Source organism: Condylura cristata, unplaced genomic scaffold (assembly GCF_000260355.1).
Source record: "Condylura cristata isolate star-nosed mole 26May11 unplaced genomic scaffold, ConCri1.0 scaffold00001, whole genome shotgun sequence".
Classification (NCBI taxonomy): Eukaryota; Metazoa; Chordata; class Mammalia; order Eulipotyphla; family Talpidae; genus Condylura; species Condylura cristata.
In genome coordinates, this window is record NW_004567102.1 from 87,725,102 (window position 1) to 87,737,750 (window position 12,649).

A 12,649-nucleotide genomic window follows, 5' to 3' on the forward strand; every position below is an offset into this window, starting at 1 on the left:
ACAGACTGCGCCCGCACCCCATCAATTCTGGCCCACGGCTCCCTTTCTGGTCCCTGTCATGTCCCAGTCGCTCCTTATAATGGGGCCGCGTGATGGAGAGCTGTGTCTGCCACGAGCTGGAGAGGGAAGCCGGCAGCCGGTCCATAAATTCCACACCTCCCGTCCTCTTCAGCAGCCTCACAGACCGGCTGGGTTCATGGCGTTGCTGGCGGGCACCCCGCCTCCGACGTGAGGTGGGGGGGCGCGTGGCCGGGTTCTGGGACTAGGGGTATGGAGGATGCGGCGTGCACCGTGCCCAGGCCTGACCTCTCAGCAGCCTGCAGCCGGATATCACCTCCGACACTCTGCCCACTGCCCTGGGCCAAAGGGGTCAGTGGCTCGAGGGTGCCGAGACGGACCGAGCCAGGGGACGGCAGAAGTCCCAGTCTGGGGCACTAAAGGTCACTGTGGGGCACAGCCCCAGCCACGCCACGCTGGACCACGGCCTGACCTGAGTCTTGAGACTTCAGGGTTTTGCTGGAGAAGCGAGCCGCCCAGCTCCGGCCTCGCCGACTCTTACCAGCTACGACAAAGGAAAGCCACGTTGCCCGGGCACGCCCTGAGCCCCCCCTAATGAATACAACAACACAAAAAGGTTTAGCATTAACCTCAACATTAGGAAGCCTGGTTTAATTTCAGTGCCTCTGAGGCGAAAGTGCACGGGCTCCTGACTGCAAGCCTGGCAGCTGCTGACAGTCACTCCAGACCTGGGAGCGAGAAAGAAAATAAGCTGTGCACTGCGGAACACGGCAGACGCGGGGAGGCTGCATGGGGGTGCTGCCGGGCAGTGGACTAGTATGTCAGCTCAGGTATGGACGGCTAAGCTGCTCCCCAGAAACACGTGCACACATATCCACCCTGCTCTGAGCGTGTGTCCCACACTGTAACTCGTGCCTCGCGTCAGGCGTCTTCTGATTTCTGCGTTTTGATCGTCAGAGTGTCTTCTCTGGTGGCCCAGCTTTTTATACTGCCCGACTTTCTGATGGGGCTTTAGGACGGATATTGACTTGATGCTTTGTGTTTGGGAGAGCAACGCTCAAAAGTCAAAAACCCATTTTGCCGAATTTTATCTCAGTGACCCCTAGTAGATGCCTGCCTGATTCTCTGGGCGTCGGGAATATCTCCCCTTCTTGGAAGGCCCAGAACTGTCTGCCCTGTTCTCAGGGCCCCGATGGACTGGAAGCTAAGTGGACAGACAGCGTAGAAAGGGGCGCTCACTGTAAGCCACACGGAAACCAGGGTTGTATGAAAAGCCACAAAGTGGGAAAGAATTAAAAAAGAAACGAACAACAACAAAAAACAAAACAGAGCGGCTCGCCTCAGGGGCTGAGAGGACAACAGGGTCCTGCCAGCAGGGCTTCGTGGGAGGCAGCCGACCGCTGCAGGTAAGCACCGGGGCAGAATTTTCTGTCCACTAAGGACTCAGTAGCAGCCCCCATCCGAAATTATGCTTGATTTGCCGGGAATTAAATTTTAGCGTTCCACTCTTATAAGGCTGCAGGAAAGTTCCGTTCAAATGAGAAGCCTACACCAAGAAAGCAGAGTTTGTGCTCCACGGGTGATTTAAATAGTGTTAATTATGCATCTCGTAGTGACGACAGTGACGAGGGCTGGCTGGTGGAGACAAGTCAGGCGCTGAAGCACATGTAGCCTGCAGCTGAGCTCTCAAGGTGCTTTGCTGAACCAGTCTGAAAGGGATTCGAAAGAGCAGCCTACGGGAGGAGAGAACACGCTGTGCCGCGTGTCCTTACCAAGTGGCGTTGGTGTTTATACGGAGATGGCGAATTGACATGGCACACTCGCCAATCGCAGGCACGTGGGTCACTTAGCAATAGCAACTAATGCTTTATGGAGCTCTTGGTGGCCTCCGTGGCGTGAGTGTTGTTTGGAAAGTAGTCTGCTGGTTCTCTGACAGCCCCTGTTTGATTAGGCGTGCCGCTTAATTCCAGAGAAGGGGCCTCCATTTCTTCTCATCATGACACTGTGCGGACACTGCTACAAGACTCCCCAGGTTCTGGACACACCAGCCCATGGACTGGGGGGACAGGGCTGTTTTGCACGGCCGGCCACATGTGTGTAGGGGGCAGTAAACAGCTGTATGTCACAGCGTGAGAGCGCATTCTCGGAGAGCCCAGAGACACCTGCTCTGGGCAGTGCCCACACCCCCAGGAGGCCACGTTCTGGTTCGTGGACATAGAGGGGGCTGTTTGAATGCCAAGGTGGGCGCACCCCTGCCCCCAAGCATGAGTGAACACCAACAGATCTGGCCCGTCTACAGCTTCAGGCAACACCCCAGGGTCAGAGCTGGAGTGTCCAGCACCCACAAAGCTGCCTTCTCAGCACAGTTAGTTCCTTTCTGGGATTAACTGCCATTTTTGCTTCTATACATGTAATTACATATTATTTTAAAGAGCCAGAGACACCGACGCAGCCACACAATTAACCCCCCGGTGGGAAAGACTGTTCCATGGAATGATGTGGGCTCTGTCAATGCTACTTCTATTTATAATGTGAAAGACTCTGATTTTATATTTTGGTTTTATCACTAGTTTATTGTATATCTCTCTCCACGTTCCATGAATCCACACAAGCTCAATAAACCGAGGCGAGAAGGTGGCCGGGCAGGTGGGTGGCGAGTCATGCTCCGTGACTGGTTGACAGCGCGAAGCCCAGAAACTCGGACCCACAGCCAGAGTGCGTCTGGGTCCACACGCCCTGCACACACACACGTGCACACACGTGCACCATCGCAGCCTCTGGGAACACGTGCCCCAAAACACCCGCCGCAGACGCCAGCTTCACGGTCCACCCTCTTCAGCACCCAGAGGCCCCAGCTCTGGCCTTATTTCAACGTGTCCCTACAACCATGTACAGACTGAGCCCCACTGCATTACCCCATTGACCTTCACCAGAACCGAGGCAACCGAGGCTAAGTGACCTTGGCAGTCACAGCGGCGGGCGTCCGGGCAGGGTGCCCATGTGCACCGGGACATGCCGAAGGGCCCACAGCACAGTGGCTGGGCAGGGCCAGTCTCCACCAGACACAGGCTGACCCCGTGCGCCCGCCCTGTGTGCATCGCCCGGCCGGCCTCTCGGCGCTAAGAGGGCGTTGCGGGGACACTGGGGCCCACGCTCCAGACCCTGGGGGGCCCTTTCACAAGGTCACCTGTCATGGATACAGTAGCTCACTTTCACTTAACCCGCTCTGCTAAGCACAAGCGTGACTCCAGGTGTCCCGCGAAGAAGGGTTGACGGAGAGCAACCCAGGTGAGCTCCCGTGCCCCCCACGGCAGCTGCACCTCGAGCCGCAAACCGAGGTGTGAAGCTGTGATATGCACGAGGCATTTAAAGACCAAGCAAGGGGCACACGAGGAGAGAGACCTGTTGAGAAAGGATCCAAGACTCTCCAGCTTGATTTTTATGAAATAAAAAAGAAAATTCACCATAACACCTGACCATGCCTTTCACATAATAATATTTGTGATTCCGGTCACAGAAAGAGGCTAATGTCACACGTGACAATTCCAACAGGCTGTAATCACTCAGCTGTGGGTGCTTTGGGAGAGGGATGCTAACACACACTGAGGACCGGGGAGGGAGGCTGAGGCCCGTGCGCGTCTGCAAATGAAGACCAGCCTGTCTCTGTCTCCGCCCGTGACTGTGCTACGTTCTCTTTCAATGGCCAAGTACGAGAATCTGCAGCTTTGTGCTTTTTCTTGTTAGACATTGAAGGAAAGCGTTGTCAAGGAAGAACTGTCAATACCAAGTGCCATTTTTAAAGTCCCATCAAAGCCTCGTGGAGGATTATGTTTCAATAATCTGTAATGACAGAAATCCGCTCATAGAAATAATGAGAAGAATTTCAGGGGCAAGAATAAGATGGAGTCCTCCCCCGCCTCACTCATATTAAAACGAAGTTGAACCCAGGAGCTCGCGGAGTTCTGAGGTCACCGCCACCGTTAATAACACAAAATTTAAAAAATGTTTACAGAGAACGAAACTAGTGTAGAATCCAGTGGGCTGGATTTTTTTTTTTTTCTTTTTGACGTGGAAGTTGGTAGCAGCAAAGAGCTGGTAAAGTCTAAACTAATTTCCACGCAACCCTACAAAAATGGGACTGACCCACTTTGCCAGGCCCTCTGCGGCCGTGAGGCGTGGCACATCGCCCGCTGCCTGGGAAATACTCCTGACAACAAGTACTCACTTTATCTGTAGCACGAAAAAAGACGATGTTTTTAAAAGATTGCGAGACAGGAATGCCAGAGACTCTCAAACACATGAAAAGATGTTTACTTTCTCCAGGAGAAGACTAGCTGGAAGTATCATTTCCCCACATAAAGCCTGGGAAAAACTCTGAAACCCTTTCAACGACTGCGCTGGCTTCGGCGGGAAGCTGCCGCGCTTCCAGCCGCTGGCCGGCAGGGCACTCGCGGAGGGCAGACCTCCAGGCCCCGAGACAACAGAACCCGCTCCTGGGCCTCCTGTATCAGGGCTGTGAACGCCACACAGTATGTGTGCTCACACGCTTTCCTTGTAACAAAAACGTAATGTTCATAGATATTTGCAAGATCTACAATAAATAATGAAAAGTAAGGGCTCCTCTAAGAAAAAAAATAAGCTGTATCTGCACAGTGGAAGTCAAGAGTGCTGTTTTTGTTTTTGTTTTTTTAAGATTTATTTATACATACAGAACTGGGGTACAGGCCGAGGCTCAGGGGCGGTGAGAGGATTCACCAGAGACAGAGTGGGGAGCAGAGCAGGCAGACTGACAAAGTGCACTGCTGAGGGAGCAGCGAGGGCAGGCGAGGTCTGCTGTGCCCTGTGGGTCACCTCCAGGGCGGGGATCGAACTCACACTGAAGCAGCTGTGGCCAGCTTGCAGTGCTGTGCTTTAACCCACTGTGCCACCAGGGAGGGCCTAGTGCAGTGTTTGTTTGTTTTTTAATGGAAGGATAAGCATGCGATAAGGGGCACTCTACAGACAGAGCATACCCGCAGAGGGAAAAACCAGGGTGACAAACAGGAGTGCCGGATTCTTAAGAAAGGGAGGATACAAATGCCTGTAGGGTGTTACCGATCACCTGCATACATGTTTTCACAATGGGGGATTCATCTCTAGGGGCTTGTCCACCGGAGGGGGAAAGAATTCTGAAGACAGTGGGGACACGCACGGTACACTGCATTCTTGAAAGCACTTGTCTGACAGCTTTGACGTTGGAATCCTTTTAACATTTAACATAATTATAAAAACAAACTTAAAAGTCAGTTAGAGGTAAGAACACAGGAGGAATCAGTGACATCGCTGCCCAGTCACTGTCTGTGACTCTAATGCCCCTGAGGACCCCCCGCCTGCCAACACGCCCCAGGAGCTGGCACTGCCCTCGGTAACCACAGTGGGCGATGCTGGGTGACGACGCGAGCGGCCAGATTAGTGCTGGCGCCTGCGCGGTGAGCTAGGACCAGCGCATACCTGCGCTGACGTCACTCAGTCACGGACTGGGGGAGGGGCCTCAACAACTTCAGGAGCCCCTCCTTACCCTGCAGAGGAACTCGAAATGCCAACTGACGTCGCTTTATGCACTTTTTGGAGAAAGTGCATGTTCATCGAGGTCTAGAAACAGTGACCACACTGAGAGGCAAGAGCGTAACTTCTGCATCTTATTCTACATATTTTACGTATTATTTCCTATTAAAGGAATCAAGGCTCCTAAGAAAAATGGCCAATTCCAGGTCACTGGGCAAAAATTAGAAGAAAGGCCCAGAATATCTTGTTCTGCAGAAAGCCTGACCAGTGTGTACAAGGGGGTTCATTGTAATATTTTTTACTTCACATTTCTGAAAACGTCCACGACGAAGAAGCTTTATGATTTTTTTTAAAAAGTGAGAAATAAATGCTCTTAAAAGTAATAAGTTGAATAGACAATCGGGCAGTGAACATTTAGAGATGATTCTATGACACAGTTTTTTGAAAGAAAAGGGTTCTCAATACAAAAATTACCAGATTAAAGTGTCTAAAATGGAATCTCCAAATCTTGAAACAACTGTTTCCCTGACTTTTGACCCTTTTTGCTAAAAACTACAAAAAGGTAATACCATACAATGAGCTTTCCTTAAACATGTACATATCTTATGACCTTAACAACTGACACATACATTATGTACATCTTAATAAAATATTGTATTGTTGTCAGACACAATTAAAAATGAGTATCAAAATTCATAAAGTCAACAGTGCCAATAACTCGTTCCATGCATAACTTTGAGGCATATTTTCCAACTACGAGCAATTAAAACTAAGTACCCAAAACAAAGTAAACTGAACTTGAAACCTCATCATTGAACCAAGGAATCATACAGTTTCAAGCCACATCTCAAAATCAACAAAGCGCACGTTATCATGCTGTGTGCATCTCACATGTAAGTATGTGAGGCAGTAGGAACTCCGCCATCTCATTCACAATGGATCAGTGATGTCCATGTAAGAGCAAAGCTTTTAGAAAAAACATGGCAGTTCTTGACCTTATATTTGCATTCTTGAAAGCACTTGTCTGACAGCTTTGACCTTATATTTGCTCAGAGTCTTATATTTGACACCAAAACACAGCAAAGAGAGAAAAAGAAATAAATTTGTCTTCATCAAACTTAAAAATGTTTAAAGTTTAAAATGTTTGAGTACCAAAAGATGTTAAGAAGAAGACCACACACAGAATGGGTAAAATGTCTGTGGATAATATACCTGATAAAGATCTAGTATCCAGAATATATACAGAACTCTTACAACTCAGCAAGACAAAGACAAATAACCCAACTGAAAAATGGGCAAAGGACTTAGATAGTTCTACAAAAAGATATGACAGATAACCATGTATGAAGAGATCCAGTATCTTGGATATTCAAGATACTGGAAGTGCTATTGGAAATATAATCAAACACTCAATGAACTACCAGTGCACACCGAGGGGGATGGCTACTTACTTAAATAACTGGTGTGAGGCTGAGAGATGGGATTTTTGTAATTTGCTGATGGGAATGCAAAGTGGTACAGTAGCTAAGGAAAATAGTTTGATGATTCCTCAGAAAGGTAAACCTAGAATTACCACACTACCCAGTAATAGCACTCCTAGGTATATATCCAAGAGAAATAACACTTTCCACACAGAAACTAGCACACAAATGTTGACAGCCGCGTCAAGCATAGAAGGCAAAAGTTGGACACATGATCAATCAACATGTGAATGGAGAAACAATGGCGGAATGTCCATAAAATGGAATATTAGTCAACCGGGGAACGGAATGAAGTGCTGACATGGGCCACCACTCAGTTGAACTTCAAAAACAGTATGCTAAGCCTACTTTTGGTTGTCAACACAAGTAACATGTTTTGTGAGTCCTTTTATATGAAATAGCTAGACTTGGCAAATCCATAGTCAGAAAAAAGACTAATGGCTGCCAGGAGATGGGGAAAGGGAGAATGGAGATGGATTATAATGGCCGAGGGAGAATGTTCTGCAGCACTGCAGAAGTTTTGAAACTAGAAGAGGTGGTCATTGCTTAACAATGTGCACTCATGAAATGCCACTGAATCGTGCACTTTAAAATGATTAATTGCACGTTAGGTCAGCTTCGTCTCCATAAAAACAATACACATATAGTAGTGCCATAATATTAATGGTGCATATAATTTGCACTAATAGTGCAAGTAAAAGGTGTTTTATAATGTTGAAGGTACAATATATTTAAAATACTGAGTATTTTATCTTTATCTCATTCTTTTTTTATATTCTCTTCTATATATTGTGTCTATGTTCAAAATCTTAGTGATGGGGAGCTATTTAAAAAATTGGCAGTGTTGTGCTAAATCCAGTATAATAAATTTAAAACTTTCAGGGAGAAGCCATAGATGAACCTTACATTCCTTGGCTGAAAAATACTTCAAAACTTACTTTCAGTGCGTTTATGCAGGTCATATATTTTCTAGTTCAACACAACTCCTTTTCATATATCTTTTATCATCAAAAAATTAACATTTCTTGCCCACCAATGGCCAAACAGATTCTTGAAAATTCAACTTCTCAGGTAGGGACTGGGCACACCTACGTCGACCCTAGGTTAGTGAGCCCGAAACTCAGAGGACGCGATGACGTCACTGCTTTTCCTCCCGTTCTTAATCAGCAGCAGAAACAAGGAAAAACGCGCTAGACTCACCCACACAAGGCAGAGAGTATCCGAGCTCAGGGTCGTGGACGAACTGCCGATCGTTGAGTCTCGTCACGCAGTATAAGTGGAAACAGTCCAGGCAGATCACGTGGCGGTCGCTGCACTGGAAGACCAGGACCGGGCTCCTGTGTGGGCGAAGACAGACAGTGTGTCCCACACTTCCCAGGCTGGGGCAGCGCGTGCTTTAGGGCCCTTTCCGCAACCCCCCGGGGCCCTCAGGGCTCCTGAGTGAAGACCTGCCCCACAAAGCCCTGCGCTCATCCTGCCAGGCTCCATCGCCTGTTAATGGAGCACCATTAACAACAACAACAAACATTGGTCTTCTCACTGTTACATTTTCTGTGGTAACACTTTCACTAGCCAGCTGTTAATCCCTCCTCCTCCCTCACCGGCCTCAGACAAAACCTTTTCACAAGCCTCCCTTGACTCATAATTTAACTAACTTATAACCACCCATCCACATGTGCGCGTATATTTTTGGAGGTCCACTGTTGACCACCCTGTCAGGTATGTGGCGTCTCTTACAAACAGTCATCTTGAAAGTAGACCCTGTGACTGAATTCTCACAGTGCCAGGCAATGTACGTTTCTAAATAAATGTTTCCTAGATTTAATTATAATATATGGAATCTGCATCTCCCCAAAGTCAAAAGAAAAATTACTCTTGCACCAAAGTATATTAAGCAGTCACTCATATTTCATTAGCAATAGAAAAGTAGCATTTAGAGAGAAAATATTACCCAGCAGAGATTCTCCCACAAGATACAGTCTCTTGAGCCACACCCATGCCAAGCGAAAGTGCAATTTCTTAAATGTAGTTTTGGAGATCACTAATAAATTGATATGTACAGGTTCTAAAAACTTTAGATCCCCCTAAAATGCGTTGTAGGAACAGCATTCCTATGAAGCCATGCTTCTTGCCTAGCCCATAAATCACAGGAATTCATGACAAAAAGGAGACAAATTGAATATATAATATGAGATCAGGCCCAGGGCAATCTGCATAGCAAGAATGTCGTTGAGGTTTATTGAGAAAAGTGTATTCTTTCTGTAATAGAGCAAAATGCAGGATAGTTTTCATTTCATACTCAGTTCTTAAGATAGAAGAGCAGTAAATAAGCCCTTTTTCCAGAAAAATAAATATAAATATGGGATAATTATGTCTTAGCAATGAACATATTTTCAAAAATTTCTCTTTTCCCACTGACTTCATAGCAGTAGCTACTATACCACATGGGGGGTTGTGCAGGCCTCTCAGCACCGGGCCAGAGGCTGGTGAGCTCAGCCTAGGCCAGTGCCCGGCGGCACCTCCGTTTCCACGGACCCAGCGGCCACTCTCAGGGCCCCGTTCGCCCGTCCCAGGCCTTTTCAAAGAGCACTGACTGTGTTCTGAGCCTCCACCCTCTTCTCTCTCTTCAGTGAGGGAGGCCCTGCTCCCCAGTGTCAAGAGGATGACACGGACCCCGACTTCCGCCAGGTCACACGCACACCCCACTCTCGCCGGGACCCCACGGAGCAGCTGCATGTGAGAAGCTGCTCATCCCGCTCCAGCCACGGCGTCCATGCAGCCCTTCGACCTGACCTGCGCCCCTCATGTGGGACGCCGGAGAACAGGTGGACATGGAGTAAACAGCAGGTGAACGGGATGGCCGCACGGTCACCCCACGGGCAGGTGTGGCCCTGTGCTCTAGACAGGCCGGCCGGAGGGACAGCAGACGGCCTTCAGCTGAGCAAATACGCCCCTTCCCCGTCCGCGGCGGGAGGACAGACAGAATGTCGGTCTGCGGAGCACAGCAGCCCGTGCACACGTGTGCCCTCGGCTAACCGGAACGTGGTCCAGGAGGAGGGAGGCCTTGCAGGGGTTCGGGCACAGCCTCCATTCCCTGACGCCACCCGCTGGGAGCCATGGGTGGCAGACGCTGCCGGGGCCCCGTTAAGGACCCAGTGTCTGGCACACGCGAGGACACACAGCAAGATGAAGGCCACCGCAGGCCACCGTGGCCCTCCCAGCAAGGAGTGGAGCCGAGGCCACTGCAGATGCCACGGAGAGAGGCCGGCGCTCCGGACAGGGCAGGGCCCTGGAAGCCAGGCCAGACCGCAGCCAGCCCGCTTCAGCCTCGCACTGAAACATGGCAAGAAGGACGGCTGTCCGGGCTGGCGGGGTCGGGCCCTTCTCATCGGGAAGGGCGGAGGCTGCGCCTTCTCACCGCACAGAGGGACGTGGCTGGTGTCCAGGGGCCCGCGGCATCTCCTTGCTCCCTTCAAGGGCGGCCGCGAGGGCTTGAGCGGTGCGCGGTGAGCATGACACGGGCCCCAGCACTGCCTCCTGCAGCGGCTCACATGGCTCACACTTGCTACAAAAGGAATGGACATCAGAGAGGACGTCGGGCATGTCTGCCTTGAGTGAAACACAGGAGGGTAGCAGCCGGTGAGAGGCTGCCGGGTCACCAGGGGGAGGCGGAGGGCGCGAGTTATCAGATGCGCACACAGATGAATGAAAGGAACCACGGCACCTATGCACGGAGATGGCCCGCCCGGTGGGGGCAGCCTGGGGGCGCTGTGGGCGGGCTCCCCGGTGGGCAGCCTCAGGCCGCTCCGGGTACTCCCACCTCCCGGCCTTCTCACGATTCCTTCCACACAAGCAAGGGCTGCCTCGTGGGTCCACAGCAGCAACGAGGGTGACCAAGAGTGGTGTCCAGAGCCAGGTCAAAGGACACTGCAGCTCTGCCCTGCTCTCTGCGGGTCACCTGACCAGAGGGGTGTCGGCGGCCACTCTCCTCGCTGACCATCCTCCGGAGGGGCCCCAGTGGCCCAGCACAGAGCCTCCTACCCACAGTTGAGGGAAGATGAGTCTCCCCTCCTTCGTCACCGGCCCTCCCGCCCAGAGTGGGCTCTCAGGGACTGTTGCTCTGTCTGTCCACCTGAGTGCTGCCCTGTGGGCTCCCTGAGAAGAAAGGGACGAAACTGCCCTCAACGCCCTGGCCTAGGAAACCCGCAGTACACGCGACCAGCTTGCTGTCTTTCTTCAGAAACCACGAGAACATCTGCGTGGTCTGATGCCATGAGGTGTTGGGATAAGTTTTTTAACAAAAATTTTTATTTTTTATTTATGCATGCAAGAACTGGGTACAGGCCAGAGGTGCGGGGTGTGTGTGTGTGTGTGTGTGTGTGTGTGTGTGAGAGGACTCATCAGAGACAGAGTGGGGAGCAGATGAGCTGACTGACCGAAATGCACTGCTGAGGGGAGCAGTGGGGAGACAGGAGGGGTCTGCTGCGCCCTGTGGTCACTCCCTGGCCAGGGATCGAACTTGTGCTGCAGTGGCTGCGGCCAGCTTCATCGTGCTGCGCTTTAACCCAATGAGCCACCAGGGAGGGCCCTGGGATAATTTCTAATGGGCAACATGTTCCCATGCAGGGTCAGAGAAGGACGGGCCCCTCCAGACAGCGTCCAAGCTTGCGCGCTTACTGACGTTAGTGGCGCTGGAGGGGACCAGGGTCCCTCCCGTGGAGCCAGCAGAGCCAGCGTGTTACCGGGAGACCTGGGCATCTCCGTTTACCCAGCAGCAAAACTCAATACAAGTATGTGTATCCCGTGATAGGGCATCATCCGAAGCACCATGGGGTGCGACGGAGCTCCCGTACAGGCCATTAAAGAGGTCAAGACGAAACGCTGACCGGCAATCGTGGACAGCGAGGCTCGGTGTGGGGTGATGGCCTTAAGGGAAATCCGTCAGAAAGTGAAATGTAAATGCAGATGGTTTCATTCATCAGTGCAACATAACTCAGCAAGCACAGCAGTGACATACAGCAGGGATGATCTTGGACTTGGTGAAAGAATACAGGGGCACACGGGAGGGAGATGGGGGTGGGGAGGGGAGGGGCAGAGCTGGGGGGGCTGGGGTGAGGGAGGGGGCCGGGGTGTGGCACGGCCAGCGGGGCGGAGCCTGAGGGGACCGGCGCACACGTGGAAGGGCGCGTGTAACCTCAAAACCAAAGCTAAAAGCATTTCTTCACGGAGGGAGCAAATGGGTCTTTCAATTTGGGAACACTTGGCCCCCAGAATTCAGTTGTTGACAGCAGGGTAACAGACATTCCACCCCTGGAGACCCCTCGAGGCTCTCCACAAACTCTCTGTGGAGAAGCAAGGCAACTGCCTGGGAAAGTCATAAAACATTTGGTTAGGTAAGAATAACGCGGGGAGGAAAGCCAGCCCGGCGCATCCCCTGAAGCTGTCTTTCCAGCAGCTGCCACTTTAAACCCTTTTAGCTAGAGACGCCTGCCCGACAGTCAGTCAACACGCGACTCTCAGAAAGCAGGTGCGTGCACGGGCTGGTTCCCGCCTAATGGCGCACGCACCGCGGCCGAGGCAGCCGCGCCCGCAGCGCCCCAGCGGAC

The 12,649-nt window shown here is 51.2% G+C and overlaps 1 protein-coding gene across 1 annotated transcript in view; it reads right to left on the reverse strand.

Moving 5' to 3' along the window:
• PARK2 (parkin RBR E3 ubiquitin protein ligase) overlaps positions 1-12,649 on the reverse strand; it is a 945,331-nt gene that overhangs the window by 287,840 nt on the left and 644,842 nt on the right. The window contains exon 4 of the mRNA XM_012723328.1: positions 8,244-8,380. Coding sequence (XP_012578782.1) covers positions 8,244-8,380 — 137 coding nt within the window. The remainder of the gene's footprint in view (positions 1-8,243; positions 8,381-12,649) is intronic.